General features: G+C 37.9%; 1 protein-coding gene across 1 annotated transcript in view; it reads left to right on the top strand.

Annotated features, from left to right (window-relative positions):
• Window positions 1-23,766, top strand: part of UMPS (uridine monophosphate synthetase) — a 53,079-nt gene that overhangs the window by 2,896 nt on the left and 26,417 nt on the right. The window contains exons 2-4 of the mRNA XM_030858730.2: window positions 14,762-14,915; window positions 16,789-17,460; window positions 22,874-23,049. Of these exons, the coding sequence (XP_030714590.1) occupies window positions 14,762-14,915; window positions 16,789-17,460; window positions 22,874-23,049 (1,002 nt within the window). The remainder of the gene's footprint in view (window positions 1-14,761; window positions 14,916-16,788; window positions 17,461-22,873; window positions 23,050-23,766) is intronic.

Here is a 23,766-nt window from a genome sequence, read left to right on the forward strand (position 1 = left end):
AGTAGTTGTGGCTCATGGGCTCTAGAGTGCAGCATCAGTAGTTGTGGCGCGTGGGCTTAGTTGCTCCACGGACTTGGGATCTTCCTGGACCAGGGCTCGAACCCATGTCCCCTGCATTGGCAGGCGGATTCTTAACCACTGCACCACCTGGGAAGTCCTATGAAAACTTTAAGAAAACACTTTGGTGTATATTCTTCCATTGATTTTTTTATTAAGATATAATTGACATATAAAATTATATGAGTTTCAGGTGTACAACGTAGTGACTCTATTTGTATATATTGTGTAATGATTGCCGCAGCAAGTCTGGTTAACATGTCTGTGTTCATAGTTAAAAATTTTTTTTCTTCTGCTGAGAACTTTTAAGATCTCTCAGTAACCTTCAAATATGCAATACAGTATTATTAACTATAGTCACCATGCTGTGTATTACATCCCTATGCCTTACTTATTTTATAACTGTAAGTTTGTACCTTTTGAATCACTTCACCCATTTTGCCTACCCACTACTCTGCCTCTAGCAACCACTAATCTGTTCTGTGTATCTATGACTTGTCTTTTTGTTTGTTTTTTTAAGATTCCACATATAAATGAGATCATGAAGTAGTTGTCTTTCTCCATCTCACTTATTTCACTTAACATAATGCCCTTCAAGTCCATCTACGTTGAGCAAATTTCAATGTTTTACAGTTATCGTGGCTGAATAATATTCCTTTGTGTGTGTGTGTGTGTGTGTACACCACATTTTCTTTATCCACTTGTTCATTCATGGTTGTTTTGCAAATTAGGTTGTTTCCATATCTTGGCTATTGTAAATAATGCTGTAGTGAACATGGGGGTGCAGAAATCTTTTCAAGATAATGTTTTCATTTTCTTCAGATAAATATCCAGATGTGGAATTGCTGGATCACGTGGGAGTTCTGTTTTTAATTTTAATTTTTCGTGGGAGTTCTGTTTTTAATTTTTAATTAAAATTTTTAAATTTTACTATTTTCCACAGTGCCTGCACTAATTAACATTTTCTCCATCAGTGCACAAGGGTTCCATTTTCTTCATATCCTCACCAACACTTATTATTTCCTTTTTTAAAAATTAATTAGTTTATTCTTGGCTGCATCGGGTCTTAGTTGTGGCATGTGGGATCTTCATTGTGGCATGTGGGATCTTTCATTGCAGCGTGTGGGCTTTTCTCTAGTTGTGGCCTGTGGGTTTTCTCCATAGTTGTTGCTCACGGGCTCCAGAGCACGTGGACTCTGTAGTTTGCAGCACACGGGCTCAGTAGTTGTGGCACATGGGCTTAGTTGCCCCACGGTATGTGGGATCTTAGTTCCCTGATCAGGCATTGAATCTGCATCCCCTGCATTGGAAGGCGAATTCTTTACCACTGGACCACCGGGGAAGTCCTTATACTTATTATTTCTTGCTCTTTTGATAATAGCCACTCTGAAAGGTGTGAAGTGATACCACATTGTGGTTTTGATGTGCATTTCCCTGATGATTAGTGATACTGAGCATCTTTTCATATGCCTGTTGGCCATTTGTATCAATATGCCTTCTTTGGAAAAATGTCTGTTCAGATCTTCTGCCCATTTTTTAATCAGATCTTTTTTTAAATTACTGAGCTGTGTGGGTTCTTTATATATTTTGGATACTAACCCCTTTTTGGACATATAATTTGCAAATATCTTCTGCAATTCAGAAGGTTACCTTTTTTTGTTACTAATGGCTTCCTTTGCTGTGTGGAAGCTCTTTAGTTTGATGTGGTCTCATTTGTTTATTTTTGCTTTTGTTGCCATTGCCTTTGAAGTTAGATCCAAAGAAATATCACTAAGAGTGATGTCAAGGAGCTTACTACCTATGTTTTATTCTAGGAGTTTTATGGTTTCAGGTCTTACATTCAAGTCTAATCCATTTTGAGTTAATTTTTGTGTATGGTGTAATATAGTGGTCCAGTTTCATTCTTTTGCATGTGGCTGTCCAGTTTTACAAACACTATTTTATTGAAGAGACCATCCTTTCCCATTGTATATTCTTGACTCCTTTGTCATAAATTAACTGAACATACGTGCTTGGTTTTATTTTTAGGGTTTATTCTCTTTTCTGTTCCATTGATCTATTTGTTTGTTTTTATGCCAATACCATTCTGTTTATAGTTTGAAGTCAGGGCGTGTGATGCCTCCAGCTTTATTTTTCTTTCTTAAGATTGCTTTGGCTATTTGAGATCTTTCATGGTACCAAAGAAATTTTAGGGTTGTTTGTTCTATTTCTGTGAAAAGTGTCTTTGGAATTTTGATAGCGATTGCATTGAATCTGCAGACTGCTTTGGATAGTATGGACATTTTTACAGTATTAATTCTTCCAATATATGATCATGGAATATCTTCATTTATTTGTGTCATCTCAATTTTGTTCATCAGTGTCTTACAGTTTTTAGTGTACAGGTCTTTGACCTCCTTGGTTAAATTTATTCTTAGGTATTTTGTTCTTTTTGAGGCAATTGTGTATGGCATTGTTTTCTTAATTTCTCTTTCTGATGGTTTGTTGTTAGTGTATAAAAGCACAACAGATTTTTTTTTGTGTGTGTGTGTTACGCGGGCCTCTCACCGTTGTGGCCTCTCCCGTTGCGGAGCATAGGCTACGGACGCGCAGGCTCAGCGGCCATGGCTCACGGGCCCAGCCGCTCTGAGGCATGTGGGATCTTCCCGGACCAGGGCACGAACCCGCGTCCCCGCGTCCCCTGCATCGGCAGGCGGACTCTCAACCACTGCGCCACCAGGGAAGCCCCACAACAGATTTTTGTATATTGATTTTGTACCTTGCAACTTTACTGAATTTGTTTATTACTTCAAACAATTTTTTGGTGAACTCTTTATGGTTTTCTAAATGTTAAATCATGTTGTTGCCCACTTAGTTACTTCTTCCTTTCCAGTATGGATGGCTTTTATTTCTTTTTTCTGCCTAATTGCTCTGGCTAGGACTTCCAATAGTATGTTGAGTAAAAATGGCAAGAATGGGCATCTTTATCATGTTTCTGATCTTAACGAAATAGCTTTCAGATTTTCACCATTGAGTATAATGATTAGCTGTGGGCCTGTCATATATGGCTTTTATTATCTTGAGGTACGTTCCATCTCTACCCTTTGTTCAGTCTCTGTCATAAATGGTTGTTGAATTTTGTCAAATGCTTTTTCTGTACCTATTGAGATGATCATATGATTTTTCTCCTTTGTTTTGTTAATGTGGTGTATCACATTGATTTGTGGATGTTGAACCTTCTTTGTATTGCCTGGGATAAATCCCACTTGATCATAGCTTATTGTCCTTGTAATGTATTGTTGAATTTGGTTTGCTAATATTTTGTTGAAGATTTGTGCCTCTAAATTCATCAGCAATACTGGCCTGTACTTTTTTTGTTGTGTCCTTATCTGGTTTTGCTATCAGTGTAATGGTGGCCTTGTAAAATGAGTTTGGGAACATTCCCTCCTCTAATTTTTTGGAAGAGTTTGAGGAGGATAGGTATTAAATCTTTTTTGAATGTTTGGTAAAATTCAACAATGAAGCCATCTGGTCCTGGACTTGTGTTGTGAGTTGTTTTTTCTTGTTGCTGTTTTTGTTTATTTATTACTGATTCATTCTCCTTACTAGTAATCGGTTTATGCATATTTTCTATTCATGATTCAGTCTTAGAAGATTGTGTGTTTCTAGGAACTTACCTATTTCTTCCAGGTTATTTAATTTGTTGATATATAGTTGTTCATAGTAACCTCTTATGAACCTTTGTATTTCTTTGGTATCTGGTGTATGTTCTCTTTCATTTCTGATTTTATTTATTTGAGCTCTCTCTTTTTTCTTGGTGACTCTAGCTAAATGTTTATCAATTTTATCTTTTCAAAAACCCAGCTCTTAGTTTCATTATTTTTTTAATTGTCTTTTTAATAGTCTCTTTCATTTTTTTTTCCACTCCTATCTTTATTATTTCCTTCTTTCTATTAACTTTGGGCTTCATTTGTTCTTTTTCTGCTTTGTTTGGGTATAAAGTTAGGTCATTTATTTGAGATTTTTCTTATTTCTTGAGGTAGGCCTGTGTCATTATAAACTTCCCTTTTATAACTGCTTTTGTGGCATCCGATAGATTTTGGTATGTTTTGTTTTGATTTTCATTTGTCTTAAGGGTTGTTTTTGAAATTTCTCCTTTGATTTCTTCATTGACCCACAGGTTGTTCAATAGCATGTTGTTTAATCTTCACAGATTTGAGATTTTTCTTGTTTTCTTTCTGTATTTCCAGTTTCATGCCATTGTGGTCAGAAAGATACTTGATATGATTTCAATAAATTTCTTGAGACTTGTTTTGTGGTCTAGCATATGATCTATCTTGGAGAATGTTCCATATACACTTGAGAAGAATGTGTATTCTGCTTTTGGATGGAATGTTCTCTGTATTTATTAGGTGCATATGGTCTAGAGTATTCTTGGTTGGAAGTGTTTTCCTTTGAGCACCTTGAATATGTCATGCCACTTCCTTCTGGCATGCAAAGTTTTTGCTGAGAAGTCTGCTGATAGTCTTATGAAGGGAGATTCTGTTGTATATAACAAGTTGTTTTTCTCTTGACACTTTTAAGATTCTCTCCTTGTCTTCAACTTTTGACATTTTAATTATGTGTCTTGGTTCAGGTTTCTTCTGGTTCATCTTCTTTGGAACACTCTGGACTTCCTGAATCTTCAGGAAATTTTTAGCCATTCTTTCCTTTTTTTAAAAAATTGTGTTCCTTTTTTTTAATATTAGAGTATAGTTGATTAACAATATTGTATTAGTTTCAGGTGTGCAGCATAGTGATTCAGTTATACATATACATGTATCTATTCTTTTTCAAATTCTTTTCCCATTTAGGTTATTACAGAATATTGAGCATAGTTCCCTGTGCTATACAATAGGACCTTGTTGGTTATCTATTTTAAATATAGTAGTGTGTATATGTCAATTCCAAACTATCAATTATCCCTCCCTGCCCCCACCACCTTTCCCTTTTGTAACCATAAGTTTGTTTTTTAAGTCTAGGAGTCTATTTCTGTTTTGTAAATAAGTTCATTTGTGTCATTTCATTTTAGATTCCACATATAAGGGATATCATATGATATTTGTCTTTCTCTGTCTAACTTACTTCACTTAGTGTGATAATCTCCAGGTCCATCCATGTTGCTGCAAATGGCATTATTTCATTTTTTTAATGGCTGATTAATATTCCATTGTATTTATATACCACATCTTCTTTATCCAGTCATGTGTTGATGGGCATTTAGGTTGCTTCCATGTCTTGGATATTGTGAACAGCACGGCAATGAACATTGGGGTGCATGTATCCTTTTGAACCATGTTTTTTTCCAGATATCTGCCCAGGAGTGGGATTATTGGATCATATAGTAGCTATATTTTTAGTTTTTTAAGGAACGTCCATACTGTTCTGCATAGTGGCAGTACCAGTTTGTGTTCCCACCAACAGTGTAGGAGGGCTCCCTTTTCTGCAAGCCCTGTCCAGCATTTATTGTTTGTAAACCTTTTGATGATGGCCATTCTGACTGGTGTGGGTGGTACCTCTTTGTGGTTTTGATTTGCATTTCTCTAATAATTAGCAATGTTGAGCATCTTTTCATATGCCTCTTGGCCATCTGTATGTCTGTCTTCTTCGGAGAAATGTCTATTTCTGTCCATTTTTTGATTGAGTTGCTTGTTTATTTGATATTGAGCTGCATGAGCTGTTTGTAAATTTTGGAGATTAATTCACTGCCAGTTGCATCATTTGCAAATATTTTCTCCCATTCTGTGGGTTGTCTTTTTGATTTGTTTATGGTTTCCTTTGCTGTGCAAACGTTTTTAAGTTTAATCAGGTCCCATTTGTTTATTTTTTTTCCATTACTCTAGGAAACGGATTGAAAAAGATATTGCTGCAATTTATTTCAAAGAGTTTCCTGCCTATGTACTCCTCTAAGAGTTTTATGTTATCTGGTCTTACATTTAGGTGTTTAACCATTTTGAGTTTATTTTTGTATATGGTGATAAAGAATGTTCTAATATTCTTTTACATAGCTGTCCAGTTTTCCCAGCACCACTTATTGAAGAGGCTGTGTTTTCTCCATTGTATAGTCTTTCCTCCTTTGTCATAGATTAATTGACCATAGGTGTATGGGTTTATTTCTGGGCTTTCTGTCATGTTCCACTGATTTTATATTTCTGTTTTTGTGCCAGTACCATAGTGTTTTGATGACTGTAGCTTTGTAGTATAATCTGAAGTCAGGGAGCCTGATTCCTCCATCTCTGTTTTTCTTTCTTGAGATTCCTTTGGCTATTTGGGGTCTTTTGTGTCTCCATACAAATTAAAAGTTTTTCTGTTCTAGTTCTGTGAAAAATGCCATTGGTAGTTTGATAGGGGTTGCATTGAATCTGTAGATTGCCTTGGGTAGTATATCATTTTGACAATATTGAGTCTTCCAATCCAAGAACACGATATATCTTTCCATCTGTTTGTGTCATCTCTGATTTCTTTCATCAGTGTCTTATAGTTTTCAGAGTTGAGGTCTTTTGTCTCCTCAGGTAGGTTTATTCCCAGGTATTTTATTCTTTTTGATGTGCTGGCAAATGGGATTGTTTCCTTAATTTCTCTTTCTGATCTTCTGTTTTTAGTGTATAGAGATGCAAGAGACTTCTGTGTATTAATTTTGTATCCTGCAACTTTACCAAATTTATTGATGAGCTCTAATAGTTTTCTGGTAGCATCTTTAGGATTTTCTATGTATAGCATCATGTCATCTGCAAACAGTAAGTATTTTGTTTCTTCTTTTCCAATTTGGATTCCTTTTATTTCTTTTTCTTCTCTGATTGCCATGGTTAGGACTTCCAGAACTGTTGAATGAAAGTGGCAAGAGTGGACATCCTTGTCTCGTTCCTGATCTTAGATGCTTTCACCTTTTCACCATTGAGTATGATGTTAGCTGTAGGTTTGTCATACATGGCCTCTTTTATGTTGAGGTATGTTCCCTCTATGCCCACTTTTTGGAGAGTTTTTATCATAAATGGGTATTCAGTTTTATTAAAAACTTTTTCTGCATCTATTGAGATGATCATGTGATTTTTATTCTTCGATTTGTTGATGTGGTATATCATGCTGATTGACTTATGGATACCGAAAAATCTTTTTATCCCTGGGATAAATCCCACTTGATCATGGCGTATGATCCTTTTAATGTATTGTTGGATTTAGTTTGCTAGTATTTTGTTGAGGAGTTTTGCGTATATGTCCTTCAGTGATATTGGCCTGTAATTTTCTTTTTTTGCAGTATCTTTGTCTGATTTTGGTATCAGGGTGATCGTGGCCTCATAGAATGCACTTGGGAGTGTTCGTTCCTCTGCAATTTTTTGGAAGAGTTTCAGAAGGATAGGTGTTCAGTCTTCTTTAAATTTGATAGAATTCTGTGAAGCCATGTCGTCATGGACTTTTGTTCGTTGGGAGGTTTTTCTGTTTATTTATTTTTAAAAATAAATATTTATTTATGTATGGCTGTGTTGGGTCTTTGTTGCTGTGTGTGGGCTTTCTGTAGTTGCGGCTAGTGGGGGGTACTCTTTGTTGCGGTGCGCGGGCTTCTCATTGCAGTGGCTTCTTTTGTTGCAGAGCACGGGCTCTAGGCATGCGGGCTTCAGTAGTTGTGGCACGCGGGCTCAGTAGTTGTAGCTCCTGGGTCTAGAGTGCAGGCTTAGTAGTTGTGGTGCACAGGTTTAGTTGCTCTGCGGCATGTGGGATCTTCCTGGACCAGGGATCGAACCTGTGTCCCCTGCATTGGCAGGTGGATTCTTAACCACTCTGCCAACAGGCAGTCCCTGCTGGGAGTTTTTTAATCACTGTTTCAATTTCAGTACTTGCAATTTGTCTGTTCATATTTTCTATTTCTTCCTGGTTCAGTCTTCAGAGAGTGTACCTTTTTAAGAATTTGTCCATTTCATCTAGGTTGTCCATTTTATTGGCATATGGTTGCTTGTAGTAGTCTCCTGTGGTCGTTTGTATATCTGTCGTATCCGTTGTAATTTCTTCTTTTTCATTTCTAAGTTTATTGATTTGAGCCCTCTCCCTTTTTCTTGATGAGTCTTTCTGAAGCTTTTTCCGTTTTTATCTTTTCAAAGAACGGGATTTTAATTTCATTCATCTTTTCTATTATTTTCTTCATCTCTGTTTCATTTATTTCTGCTCTGATCTTTGTGATTTCTTTACTTCTACTAATTTTGGGTTTTGTTTGTTCATCTTTCTGTAGTTGCTTTACGTGCAAAGTTAGGTCGTTTATTTGAGATGTTCTTTGTTTCCTGAGGTAAGATTGTATTACTATAAATTTCCCTCTTAGAACTCTTTTGCTGTGTCCCAAAGATTTTGGATTGTCGTGCTTTCGTTTTCACTTGTCTCTAGTTATTTTTTGATTTCCTCTGATTTTTTCAGTGATCCATTGGTTATATAGTACCATATTGTTTAGCCTCCACTTGTTTGTGTTTTTTACAGTTTTTTTCCTTGTTGATTTCTAAACTCATAGCATTGTGATCAGAAAAGATGCTTGATATGATTTCAGTTTTCTTAAACTTACTGAGGCTTGCTTTGTGGCCCAGCATGTAATGAATCCTGGAGAATGTTCTCTGTGCACTTGGGAAGAATGTGTAGTCTGCTGCTTTTAGATGGAATGTTCTGTAAGTATCAATTAAGACCATCTGGTCTAATGTGTCATTTAAGACGTGTTTCCTTATTGATTGTCTGTCTGGATGATCTGTTCATTGATGTTAAGTGGGGTGTTAAAAGTCCTTCGCTATTGTGTGACTGTTGATTTCTCCTCTTATGGATGATAGCATTTGCCTTATATATCGAGGTGCTCTTATGTTGGGTGCATATTTATTTACAATTTTTCTATCTTCTTCAACTGATCCCTTGATCGTTATGCAGTGTGCTTTGTGACAGACTTTATTTTATTTATTTATTTATTTATTTTTAACATCTTTACCGTCTTTATTTTAAAGTCTGTTTTGTCTGACATGAGTATTGCTACTTCAGCTTTCTTTTGATTTCTGTTTGCATGGAATACCTTTTTCCATCCCCTCACTTTCAGTCTGTATGTGTCCCTAGTTTTGAAGTGGGTCTCTTGTAGACAGCGTATATATGAGTCTTGTTTTTGTATCTATTCAACCAGACTGTGTCTTTTGATTGTAGCATTTAATCCATTTACATTTAAGGTAATTGTTGATATGTATGTTCTTATTGCCATTTTGTTAATTGTTTTGGATTTTTTTTTGTTTTTTGCGGTACACGGGCCTCTCACTGTTGTGGCCTCTCCTGCTGCGGAGCACAGGCTCCGGACGCGCAGGCTTAGCAGCCATGGCTCATGGACCACTCAACAGCCGCTCCGCGGCATGTTGGATCTTCCCAGACCGGAGTACGAACCTGTGTCCCCTGCATCGGCAGGCGGACTCTCAACCACTGTGCCACCAGGGAAGCCCTGGATTTGTTTTTGTAGATCTTTTTTCTTCCCTTTCTCTTTTGTTCTATTCTCTTGTGATTTGAAGTTTATCTTTACTGTTGTGTTTAGGTTTCTATTTCTTTTTTGTATGTGTATCTATTGTAGATTTTTGGTTTGCCATTACCGTGAGGTTTTGATATAGCAGTCTATATATATACAAGATTGTTTTAAGTTGCTGGTCTCTTAATTTCAAATGCATTTCCAATATCCTGCATTTGTACTCTCCTCCTCTCACAGTTGCTGGTTTTGATGTCATATTTGTGTGTATGTGATTTCCTACCTTTACTGTGTGTTTGCCTTTACTGGTCAGCTTTTCCATTCGTAATTTTCTTATTTCTAGTTGTGGCCTTTTCTGCCTAGAGAAGTTCCTTTAGCGTACGTTGCAAAGGTCTGATTGTACTGACCTTTGTACTGCAAAGGTCTGATTGTACTGAATTCTCTTAGGTTTTGCTTGTCTGTAAAAATTTTTATTTCTCCATTGAATCTGAATGAGAGCCTTGCTGGGTAGAGTATTCTTGGTTGTATGTTATTCCCTTTTATCACTTTAAATATATCATGCCACTCCCTTCTGGTCTGCAGTTTCTGCTGAGAAATCAGCTGATAACCTTGTGGGGATTCCCTTGTATGTTATTTGTTGCTTTTCCCTCATTGCTTTCAGTATTTTTTCTTTGTTTTTAATTTTTATCTGTTTTATTACCATGTGTATCGTCATGTTCTTCTTTGGGTTTATCCTGCCTGGGACTCTCTGTGCATCCTGGACTTGGGTGACTGTTTCCTTTCCCATATTATGGAAGTTTTCAGCTATTATCTCTTCAAATACTTCCTCAGGACCTTTCTCTCTTCTCCTTCTGGTACCCCTGTAATGCAAATGTTGGTGTGTTTAATGTTGTCCCAGAGGTCTTTTAGACTGTCCTCATTTCTTTTAATTCTGTTTTTTTTTTTTTTTCCACAGCCGTGATTTCCATCATTCTGTTTTCCAGCTCATTTATCTGTTCTTCTGCCTCTATTATTCTACTATTGATTCCTTGTAGTGTAGTTTTTATTGCAGTTATTGTATTGTTCATCTCTTTGTTTGTTCTTTAGTTCTTCTAGGTCTTTGTTAAGCGTTTTTGTATAGTCTCCGTCTGTGCCTCCATTCTTTTTCTGAAATCTTGGATCATCTTTACTATCATTACTCTGAATTCTTTTTCAAGTAGATTATCTGTCTCCATTTTACTTGGTTGTTCTTCTGGGGTTTTATCTTGTTCCTTCATGTGGGACATATTCCTCTACCATATCATTTTGCCTAACTTTCTTTGATTGCGGTTTCTGCATGCTGCAGGGTTGTAGTTCTTCTGCTGTCTGCCCCCTGGTGGATGAGACTGTCTAAAAGGCTTGTGCAGGCTTCCTGGTGGGAGGGACTGGTTCCTGCCCACTGGTGGGTGGAGCTGGGACTTGTCCCTCTGGGGGGCAGGGCCACGTCAGGGGGTGTGTTTTGCAGGCAGCTGTTTGCTCAGGAAGACTTTAAGCCGCCTGTCTGCTGATGGGTATGGCTGTGTTCCCACCTTGTTGGTTGTTTGGCCTGAAGCATGCCAGCTCTGGAGCCTACCAGCTGTTGAGTGAGGCCAGGTCTTGGTGAGAGAATGGCACCCTCCAGGAGGACTCATGCCAATGCGTACTCCCCAGAACTACCACCGCCAGTGTCTTTGTCCCCACAGTGAGCCACAGCTGCCTCCCCCACCCCACCTCCGTAGGAGACCCTCCAGTACCATCAAGTAGGTCTGGCCCAGCCTCTTATGAGGTTACTGCTTTATTCCCTGGGTCCTGGTCACATGAGACCTTTTGTGTGCCCTCCAAGAGTGGAGTTTCTATTTCTCCCAGTCCTGTGGAATTCTTGTGATCAAACCTTGCTTGCCTTCAAAGCCAGATTCTCTGGGGGCTCCTCCTCCCATTGCCAGACCTCCAGGCTGGGGAGCCTGATGTGGGGCTCAGAACTTTCACTCATGTGGGAGAATTTCTGTGGTATAATTATTTTCCAGTTTGTGGGTCACCTACCCAGCGGGTATGGGTTTTGATTTTATTGCGATTGCACCCCTCCTACCTTCTCATTGTGGCTTCTTCTTTGTCTTTGGGTATAGAATATCTTTTTTGGTAGGTTCCAGCATTTTTTTTGTCAATGGTTGTTCAGCAGTTAGTTGTGATTTTGGTGTTTTTGTAAGAAGAGGTGAGCTCAAGTCCTCCTCTGCCATCTTGTCTCTGCACCCCAGTCATTATTTCTTCAAATAAGTTTTCTGCCCCTTTTTTTCCTCTCTTCTTCTGGGACTCTTCTAATCTATAATGTGAATGTTATTTTCAATATTTTTCCCTAGGTCCCCTACGCTATTTTTGCTTTTTAAAATGCTGGTGTTTTGTTCTGTTTATTGCTGCTCTGTTAGGGTGAGTTCCACTGCCCTGTCTTCCAGATTACTGATCTTTTCTTCTGCTTCATCTTGTCTGCTGTTGAACCCCTCTAGTTTATTTTTCAGATCAGTTATTGTATTCTTCAGCTCTTTGACTTGTCTTTGGTATGTTTTTATATTTTCTGTCTCTTTGTTGAAGTTCTGTGTTCATCCATTCTTTTTCCTATTTTGGTGAGCATCTTTAAGACCATTACTTTGAGTTCTTTATCAGGTAAATTACTTATTTCTGTTGCATTAAGGTTTTTTATTGGGGTTTTATCTTTTGTTTTCGTTTGGAACATATACCTGTTTTCTCATTTTGCTTGACTCTGTGTTTCTATGTGTTAGGTGTTAGAGTTATCTTTTCTAGTCTTGAAGGGGTGGCCCTGTTTGGGAAATGAACCTTACTGTTCAACCTTGCTCTAGTTCTTAGTTGTTTCTCAAACTGTGTCTTTGATTGTTTCACACCTTTGGGGCCCAGAAATGCAATCCCCCCTAGCAACGAAAGCACACACTCAAGTGGTGTCCCCTGTTTGGGCTACATGTGCCCACTGGCTTTGGTGTGCATCCACACCACTGGTGTGGCTGCAGGATCAGTGGAGGATGGGGGAACAGGCTGCAGCAGAAACATGGGGAAGTGGTGTATTCACCCACTGCCTCTGGTGGGGCTGGGGCTGTGGTGCAGGGAGGGGCAGGCAGTAGCAAGTTAGAAAGAGAGTGTAAAAATGGTGCCTGCCAGTGGCTCCATACCTGGAGAAAGCCCCAACAGAGCCCCTCTGGCAGACACTTTAAGATTAGCAAGTGAACTTACTTCACATATGATCTAGGCTCTTTTCAGGCTACAGTTTTTGTGTTGGGTCCCAGGGTGAGTGAGTCTGCACACAAGCCATTTAAGAGCAGATCTCTATTCCCTACATCCATATGGTTTTCCTGGATCCAAGCCCTGTTGGTCTTCAAAGCCAGGTGTTTTGAGTGCTCATCTCTCCGGTGTAGGTCCCAGGGGTTGGGGTGACTGATGTGGAGCATCAGGGAGAAGTTCCATATTTGTGAGATCCCTCCTGGTTATGGGTTGCTGAAGTAGTGATGGAGTTTTTGGCGAGACTGTGTCTCTAACTCTCCTACCCATCTCCATGTGCCCTTTTATCCTTTGTTGTGCAGTAGCTGTTCACCTATCTCTCAGGTTCTTTTCGGAGGGAATTGTTCTTAATGTAGTTGTAGATTTGTTGTGTCCATGAGAGGAGGTGAGTTCAGGATCTTCTAACTCCACCATCTAGAACCACCTTCCCACTTGTTTATTTTTGGTTTTATTTCTTTGCTTTTGGTGTCAAATCTAAAACATCATTGTTAAGACCATTGTCAAGGAACTTACCACCTGTTTTCTCAAGGAGGTTTATGTTTTTAGGTCTTACATTCAAGTCATTAATCCATTTTGAGTTAATTTTTGTGTATGGTGTACGATGTAGTCTAGTGTTCCCAAAACCATTTTGTTGAAGAGACTGTCCTTTTCCCTTTGTGTATTCTTAGCTCCTTTGATGTAAATTAATTGAACATATATGTGTAGGTTTACTTCTGGGCTCTCTATTCTGTTCTGTTGACCTGTGTGTCTGTATTTATGCCAATACCATAGTGTTTTGACTACTATTACTTTGTAATATAGTTTGAAATCAGGGAATATGATACTTCCAGCTTTGTTTTTCTTTCTCAAGATTGTTTTGGTTATCCAGGGTCTTTTGTGGTTCCATACAAATTTTAGGATTGTTTGTTCCATTTCTGTGAAAAGTGCCATTGTAATTTTTTAGAAACTTCATTGAATCTGTATATTGCTTTTAGTATGGACTTTTTTTTTTTTTTTTTTTTGCAGTACGCAGGCCTCTCACTGTCGTGGCCTCTCCCGTTGCGGAGCACAGGCTCCGGACACGCAGGCTCAGCGGCCATGGCTCATGGGCCCAGCCGCTCCGCGGCATGTGGGATCTTCCCGGACCGGGGCACGAACCCGTGTCCCCTGCATCGGCAGGTGGACTCTCAACCACTGTGCCACCAGGGAAGCCCTAGTATGGACATTTTAACAGTTTAATTTTTCTGATCCATGAGCATGGAATATTTTTCCATTTACTTATGTTATCTTAAGTTTGTTTGTTTGTTTTTAAAATCAATGTCTTATGTTTTTAGTGTACAGGCCTTTCACTTCCTTGGTTAAAGGTTTTTCACTTCCTTGGTTAAATTTATTTGTAAGTGTTTTATTCTTTTTTTTTTTTTTTGGCTATGCTGTGCGGCATGCGGGATCCTAGTTCTCTGACCAGGGATTGAACCCGTGCCCCCTGCAGTGGAAGTGCGGTGTCTTAACCACTGGACTGCCAGGGAAGTCCCTGTTTTATTCTTTTTAATGCAATTGTTTTCTTAATTTCTCTTGTGAAACTTCTTAATTGAAGACTTCTGTTGGGAAAATAAAACTAGCAGGTGATAGGTTTAGACATGACAAGCATAATGAATTACTGAGGAAAACTGTGAAGCCTAGGGGTCATCCTTAGTCTTCAGGGTGAACATCATAGCCTTTCCTAACACATTCCATGTTGCCCTTGGAGCAGCCCTGAGTCTAGCTAAGTAGGTTAATTCTTCTGTTTTTATATTTATATTTGTAAACTGGGATTTGTGGAGAGGATAACTTAACAAAAAGGCATTTATATTTTTCTGATCAGGTTTAAGACTCTCCCTTGCTGGGTTGTTACTGTCTTTATGTTGTTACATGATTTATACACCACTTAAAATAGTAATAATAATAATTGGGTTATGTGTTGTTTTTTTACAGGTTGCAGAAATTTTATTCCAAACTGCCCAAAATGCAGGGATCAATTTTGATACTGTGTGTGGAGTACCTTATACAGCTTTACCATTGGCCACGGTTATCTGTTCAACCAACCAAATTCCAATGCTTATTAGAAGGAAGGAAACAAAGGATTATGGTAAAGTAAAAATAGTATAAGCTTTAAGTTGACATGTAGCCTGATACTTTTAGAATTTGTTCTTCTAGGCACTGATGTTCATAGTCACCTTGAATATTCTTCATAGGGCCTTTAAGTTGTTATGGCCTGTGGAATTTGTTAACTGTTGTTATAAATCACCTCCCTTTCCTTTAGAGTCTAGGGGTGAAATGCTTTGTATTAATTAGGCAATGAAAAAAAGTGCTTTTTTTGTGCACCAAATTTATGAAACCCAACATTTTTACCAGCGCTTCCCTCATCAGAAGAATGTTCTAAGAGCACTTACTTTCCCAATGTATTTATATTTAAATTGCATGAATAAAATTAATCTGTTAAAGCAATGTGAGGGAATTCCCTGGCAGCCCAGTGGTTAGGACTCTGCACTTCCACTGCAGGGGCCCAGGTTCGATCCCTGGTTGGGGAAATAAGATCCCACAGCTGTCCAGGTAGCCAAAAAAAAAGTAAATGCCACATGAAATTCTAAATGAAGATGTTTTTATGGGTTCATGGCAGTAGGTCATCAGGTGGGTGTTTTAAATGTGGGCTGCGTTAAAACTAAATCAATCTAAAAGTATTGGAACTGACTTCATATTTGATGATCTTAAGTACTAATGATTTTTTCGTGTTGTTTTACGTTGGTGTGATACTGTTTTTATTACTTCTTTTTGAAAAGAGTCCTTTTTACAGACATGTTCTAAAAATTTTATGATGAAATCATATGATGTCTGGGATTTGCGTCTAAAAATTATGGGGGGAGGGTGATGTTGGAGTTACAGTTGAAACAAGATTGCCCATGAGTTGCTAAGTGGTGAGGTGCTGTATTTGTGGAGGTTTGTTATACTATTTTGTCTAGTTTTGTTTGAAATTCTCCATTATAAAAAAATTAGACAAATGTTTTTGCCACTTAGTGGCACAGTGTTTATATGAATCACTGCCATAAGACTACTGTTTCTATTTCCTTATTATGTATCTTCAAAAATATTTCTTAGAATAAGATCATTAATTTAAAAATATACCTATAAGTACTCGCAGTCTTATGTTCTCGCCTAAGATGATTCAGTTAAACTTGCCAATTCTGCAAGGGAAGGAAAGGAGTTGGGGAAAGGGCAAAGACAGTACCTGTGGAAAGTTCAGAATGTAGGCAAAATGCCCACTATATCTATTCTGATTCAAAATAAGATAAATTTGGTAGTGGAAGATGTAAAAATGAATCTCTAAACCGTGAGTCTGTGTAGTCTACAGCCTGAGTATTTACAGTTTGTAGATTATCTGAAAATAGTCTGCAGTAGGGGTTGGAGTGGGGAAGTGTGTTTAGTCACATTACATTACATAGCTCATAACGCTGTGGTGATTGACCTCAGTGGTTGTCGAATATTTTCCCTCCTGCATTTATGTGCTCAGAAGGCCAGTTGTTTGGCTGATCTTGAATAAAGAAATTGTTAATGGAAAAAGGAATGATTTCATTGATGATATTGGGTTATTCTTTGTTTCATAACTTTCATTGACCTAGGTGATCTTGCCTTAATAAAACCTGTATTTGAAATTTTGATCATAAACACATTAAATGATGTTTTACACCATTAAATAATTTGCTAGTTTTACTAAAAATGTTCTGTATATGTAACTTTGACAATTTTGAAATACATAGGCACTGAACAAAACAGTAATTGTGGCACATTGAAGATTCATTAGGAATTTTAAAAATAAAGTAGTTCCAAAGTAGATTATCAGAAAATATAATTTAGATTATCCCCCTCTTCATAAATACATGCCAAATTTATACTACAAGATACATCTTGAGTTGGCTGAAATATATAACTTTAAAACAGAGTCAACGTAATTTTTTCTTTTCTAGGTACTAAGCGTCTTGTAGAAGGGGCTATTAATCCAGGAGAAACCTGTTTGATCATTGAAGATGTTGTCACCAGTGGATCTAGTGTTTTGGAAACTGTTGAGGCTCTTCAGAAGGAGGGCTTGAAGGTCACTGATGCCATAGTGCTGCTGGACAGAGAGCAAGGAGGAAAGGACAAGTTGCAGGCGCATGGGATTCGTCTCCACTCAGTGTGTACATTGTCCAAAATGCTGGAGATTCTTGAGCAACAGAAAAAAATTGATGCTGAGATGGTCGAGAGAGTGAAGAGATTTATTCAGGAGAATGTTTTTGTCGCAGCTAATCATAATGGTTCTCTCCCTTCTGTAAAGAAAGGACCCAAAGAACTAAGCTTTGGTGCACGTGCAGAGCTGCCCGGGATCCACCCAGTTGCATCAAAGCTTCTCAGGCTTATGCAAAAGAAGGAGACCAATCTGTGCCTGTCTGCTGATATTTCAGAGTCCAGAGAGCTGTTGCAGCTAGCAGATGCTTTAGGACCCAGAATCTGCATGCTCAAGACTCATGTAGATATTTTGAATGATTTTACTCTGGATGTGATGAAGGAGTTAACCATTCTGGCCAAACGCCATGAGTTTCTAATATTTGAAGACCGGAAATTTGCAGATATAGGAAACACAGTAAAAAAGCAGTATGAAGGTAAGTATTATTCAGGAACCAACAAGAATCACAAATCCAGCTTAAACTGGCTGAAGAACAGAAGGAAATGTATTGGCTCACATGACAAAGTCCAGCCGTAGAAAAGCCTGTCAAGCGTGGTTGGCTCTAGGAGCTCAAGTGATGTCTTTTGGCCTTGCTTTCTCTCCAAGTCTCAGCTCTGCTTTCTTCTCTCTTGACTTCTTTCTCAGGTAGGTACACTCCTCAAACCAGTCGCTCAGACCTGGGGTATAAAATACCTTTATTAGCTCACCTGGGTAATATACCCTGCTCCTGGTGATGTGAGGCTATTTTTTAAAAATTTTTATTGCAGTATAGTTGCTTTACAATGTTGTGTTAGTTTCTGTTGTACAGCAAAGTGAATCAGCTATACGTATACATATATCCGCTCTTTTTTGGATTTCCTTCTCATTTAGGTCACCACAGAGCATTGAGTAGAGTTCACTGAGCTAAACAGTAGGTTCTCATTAGTTATCTGTCATAGTATCGATAGTATATATATGTCATAGTATCGATAGTATATATATGTCAATCCCCATCTCCCAGTTCACCCCCCCGACCCCACAACTTGGTGTCCATATGTTTGTTCTCTACGTCTGTCTCTATTTCTGCTTTGGAAATAAGATCATCTATACCATTTTTCTAGATTCCACATATATACGTTAATATACAACATTTGTTTTTCTTTTTCTGACTTACATGACAGTCTCTATCTAGGTCCATCCACGTCTCTACAAATGACCCAATTTCATTCCTTTTTATGGCTGAGTAATATTCCATTTATATATGTACCACATCTTTATCCATTCCTCTGTTGATGGACATTTAGGTTGCTTCCATGTCCTGGCTGTTGTAAATAGTGCTGCAATGAACGTTGGGGTGCATGTGTCTTTTTGAATTATGTTTTTCTCTGGCTATATGCCCAGTAGTTGGATTGTGGGTCACATGGTAGTTCTAGTTTTAGTTTTTTAAGGAACCTCCATACTGTTCTCCATAGTGGCTGTATTAATTTACATTCCTACCAACAGTACAAGAGGGTTCCCTTTCCTCCACACCCTCTCGAGCATTTATTGTTTGTAGATATTTTAATGATGGCCATTCTGACCTGTGTGAGGTGATACCTCATTGTAGTTTTGATTTGCATTTCTCTAATAATTAGTGATGTTGAGCATCTTCTCCTGTGTTTGTTGGCCATTTGTATGTCTTCTTTGGAGAAATGTCTTCTGCCCGTTTTTTGATTGGGTTCTTTGTTTTTTGATATTGAGCTGCATGAGCTGTTTGTATATTTTGGAGATTAATCCTTTGTCAGTTACTTTGTTTGCAAATATTTTCTCCCATTCTGTGGGTTGTCTTTTTGTTTTGTTTATGGTTTCACTTGCTGTGCAAAAACTTTTGAGTTTAATTAGGTCCCATTTGTTTATTTTTGTTCTTATTTTCATTACTTTAGGAGGGAAGTCAAAAAAGATCTTGCTGCGATTTACGTCAGAGAGTGTTCTGCCTGTGTTTTCCTCTTAGGGTTTTATAGTATCTGGCCTTACATTCAGGTCTTTAATCCATTTTGAGTTTATTTTTCTGTATGGTGTTAGGGAGTGTTCTAATTTCATTCTTTAAAATGTAGCTGTCAGGTTTTTCCAGCACCACGTATTGAAGAGGCTGTCATTTCTCCATTGCATATTCTTGCTTCCTTTGTCATAGATTAGGTGACCATAGGTGTGTGTTTATCTCTGGGCTTTCTATCCTGTTCCACTGGTTTATATTTCTGTTTTTATGCCAGTACCATACTGTCTTGATTACTGTAGCTTTGAATTGTAGACTGAAGTCAGGGAGCCTGATTCCTCCAGCTCTGTTTTTCTTTCTCAAGATTGCTTTAGCTATTCAGGGTCTTCTGTGTTTCCATACAAAATGCAAAATTTTCTGTTCTAGTTCTGTGAAAAATGCCATTGGTAATTTGAGAGGGATTGCATCGAATATGTAGATTGCTTTGGGTAGTATAGTCATTTTCACAATATTGATTCTTCCAATCCAAGAACATGGTATATCTCTCCATCTGTTTTTGTTGTCTTTGATTTCTTTCATTAGTATCTTATAGTTTTTTGTACACAGATCTTTTGACTCCTTAGGTTTATTCCTAGGTATTTTATTCTTTTTGTTGCAATGGTAAATGGGATTGTTTCCTTAATTTCTCTTTCTGATCTTTCGTTGTTAGTGTATAGGAATGCCAGAGATTTCTGTGTATTAATTTTGTATCCTGCGACTTTACTAAATTCATTGATTAGCTCTAGTAGTTTTCTGGTGGCATCTTTAGGATTTTCTATGTATAGTATCATGTCATCTGCAAACATCTGCAAACAGTGAGTGTTTTATTTCTTCTTTTCCAATTTGGATTCCTTTTATTTCTTTTCTCTGATTGCCATAGCTAGGACTTCCAAAACTGTTGAATACTGGCAAGAGTGGACATCCTTGTCTTGTTCCTGATCTTAGAGGAAATGCTTTCAGTTTTTCACCATTGAGAATGGTTTGCTGTGGGTTTGTCGTATATGGCCTTTATTATGTTGAGGTAGGTTCCCTCTATGCCCACTTTCTGGAGAGTTTTTATCATAAATGGGTGTTGAATTTTGTTGAAAGCTTTTTCTGCATCAACTGAGGTGATCATGTGGCTTTTATTCTTCAGTTTGTTAATATGGTGTATCCCATTGATTGATTTGCATATATTGAAGAATCCTTGCATCCCTGGGATAAATCCCACTTGATCATGGTGTATGATCCTTTTAATGTGTTGGATTCGGTTTGCTAGTATTTTGTTAAGGATTTTTGCGTCTGTGTTCATCAGTGATATTGGCCTGTGATTTTCTTTTGTTGTGATATCTCTGTCTGTTTTTGGTATCAGGGTGATGGTGGCCTCGTGCAGTGAGTTTGGGAGTGTTCCTCCCTCTGCAGTTTTTTGGAAGAATTTGAGAAGGATCGGTGTTAGCTCTTCTCTAAATGTTTACTAGAATTCGCATGTGAAGCCATCTGGTCCTGAGCTTTTGTTTGTTGGAAGATTTTTGTTCACAGTTTCAATTTCATTATTTGTGATTGGTGTGTTCGTATTTTCTATTTTTTCCTGGTTCAGTCTTGGAAGGTTGTACTTTTCTAAGAATTTGTCCATTCCAGGTTGTCCATTTTATTGCCATATAGTGGCTTGTGGTAGTCTCTTATGATCCTTTGTATTTCTGCAGTGTCAGTTATAACTTCTTTTTCATTTCTAATTTTATTGATTTGAGTCTTCTCTATTTCTTGATGAGTCTGGCTAAAGGTTTATCAATTTTGTTTATCTTCTCAAAGTACCAGCTTTTAGTTTTATTGATCTCTGCTATTGTTTTCTTTGTTTCTATTTATTTCTGCTCTGATCTTTATGATTTCTTTCCTTCTGCTAACTTTGCGGGTTTTTTATTCTTCTTTCTCTAGTTGCTTTATGTATAAGGTTAGGTTGTTTATTTGAGATTTTTCTTGTTTCTTGAGGTAGGATTGTATTGCTGTAAACTTCCCTTTTAGAACTGCTTTTGTTGCATCCCATAGGTTTTGGGTCGTCGTGTTTTCTTTGTCATTTGTTTCTAGGTATTTTTTGATTTCTTCATTGATCTCTTGGTTATTTATAGCATATTGCTTAGCCTCCATGTGTTTGTGTTTTACAGTTTGTTTCCTGTAATTGCTTTCTAATCTCATAGTGTTGTGGTTGGAAAGTTGCTTGATACGATTTCAATTTCTTAAATTTACTGAGGCTTGATTTGTGACCCAAGATGTGATCTGTCCTGGAGAATGTTCCTTGTGCACTTGAGAAGAAAGTATATTCCGCTGCTTTCGGATGGAATGTTCTGTAAATATCGATTAAGTGTATCTGGTCTAACGTGTCATTTAAGGCTTTTGTTTCCTTATTAGTTTTCTGTCTGGATGATCTGTCCATTGGTGTAAGTGGGGTGTTAAATTCCCCCACTATTATTGTGTTACAGTTGATTTCCCCTTTCACGGCTGTGAGCATTTGCCTTATGTATTGAGGTGCTCCTGTGTTGGGTACATAAATATTTACGGTTGTTATGTCTTCATCTTCTAGGGTTGATCCCTTGATCATTGTGAGGCTATTTATGTAAACTTCTTGAACCCCAAGGTATAGTTAGGGGTTATTTCCCTAAAGAAAATGGCTGTGCTTATGCCAGAAGAAGGGGACATGGGTTCTAGGCAGGCAAAAATGACAGATGTTGGCCCTGCAGAACACAATGAGTTCTGAATATTCAAAGAATGAAAATTGCAGATATAGGAGACAAGGAAAAGGTAGTATAAAGTAAGATTTATTTTTAGCAGAAAAAGATCTGTTGATATGCATCCTTTTTAAAAAATTTTGTCAAATAGCTCAAGGTAGAGCATACATTAGTTTTAAAAAGTGCTTAATTCTTTACCAATTCTTTACCCATTCTTCTATGCAACTTTCTGTTATATTGGGTATATCTCTTTTTTCACTTACCCTTACAACGGACATTTTATGTTATTTAACAGTTATAAGCATCTTTTGAGACAACAATTTTTCTTAAAGTAATACATACATATTCTTAAGCTATTTCCTTAGGAGAGATTTGCTGTAATGACTTTCTTCATGTGCTAAAGGTATTGACTGTTGGGACTTCCCTGGTGGTCCAGTGGTTAAGACTCTGCACTCCCAATGCATGGGGCCCAGGTTCAATCCCTGGTCAGGGAACTAGATCCCGCATGCTGCAACTAAGAGCCCGCATGCCACAAGTAAGACCCGGCACAGCCAAATCAATAAATAAATACTTTAAAAAAAAAGATTGTTGAAAGAGTTATACAAACTTTCTATAAGTTTGCATATAGTTTTTTTTCAAAAATCTACTTGGGTTACTGTTGTCTGCTTTTAAAATGAATACAATTGTCTATTGAAATTTGAAGAGCTAAAGGGACCTAAGGAACAAGTAGATTTGAGAGATGGTAAAGTTTCTGAGAGATCCCTACAGAATGAAAATTTGTCATCTTCAGAGGAATTTCAATTGATATCTTCCACTCAACAAACAACCTGTCTTCACTGGACCCTTTCCAGTTGCATAAATCTTATTGGTAGTCACAAGCATCAGCCTGCAAGGAAAAACAGTCTTATCAGTTTTGCTAGTAAACTAAGTGTAGAACTTATAAGATTTTTTTCTCCTTGTGATTTCTCAACCAGCTAACCAAGTGGACAGATAAATTTTTCACAAGTAGGTCCACTGATAATCACTAAAATTCTTGAAGTGTTTCGCTATTACATTTACATGTTACTAGGAGATTATTTCCATATTGTAGTTGGTTGGTTGGGTAAAAGTTAAGGGATTTTGTTTGGAAATTGACAGATACCATTTTCCCCTTTTCATAGGTGGTGTCTTTAAAATAGCTTCTTGGGCAGATCTAGTAAACGCTCATGTGGTTCCAGGCTCAGGAGTTGTGAAAGGCCTGGGAGAAGTAGGCCTGCCCCTGCACCGGGCATGCTTACTCATTGCAGAAATGAGCTCTGCTGGCTCCTTGGCCACTGGGAGCTATACTGAAGCAGCGGTAAGTGACAGAGGAGAGAGATTGGGGCAACTGAAGGCCGGGGCTGTGACACTAGATGTTACAGGGGAAGAAAATACCTTAATTTGGGGTCTATGGAATTGCTGTCAAAAACAAAAAAATCACCTGCTGTTTGTGTGACAGTATATTAATACTAGTTGGCTAGAATATCCTGATGGTTAATAGCATTTTATATCTTGTAGTGTACACCAAAGAAATTTGAACTGTACTCTAAGAGAGAAACATTGAAACACAGATATTGGGTCAAATAAACATATGTCTGTATTTACCTGGTCTTTAAGATAGAGGAGTTTTTTCCCTTTCACCATGAATTGAAATTGAATAGCTTTTTCCCAGATACGCAGTTTCTTGGACTCTCCCGAGTCACACACAGATGCACATTCTCATGACAGCAGCCCACATGAAGCAGCTCACCTTTTCAGTCTTTGATATTGATTGGCATTGTATGGGAGAGCTCTTAACTAGAGTCCAGACACATTGTTTCCTTTAGTAGCTCCCCATTATTAAAAATCCTTAACACCATACATGGTTGGTGGAGCCCAGCTCCAACCCCCTGCATGCCAGAAAAAAATGAGAGATGGATAATCATCTAGTTATAAAGCTCCTCTTTACATTCTCCTCTGGGCAAGGTTCATAGTTGGATAGTCACCTAGAAAGATGGATGGATTATCTTTGCAGATATTTTAAAGACTATTACTT

Source organism: Globicephala melas, chromosome 4, assembly GCF_963455315.2.
Source record: "Globicephala melas chromosome 4, mGloMel1.2, whole genome shotgun sequence".
NCBI classification, from domain to species: domain Eukaryota; kingdom Metazoa; phylum Chordata; class Mammalia; order Artiodactyla; family Delphinidae; genus Globicephala; species Globicephala melas.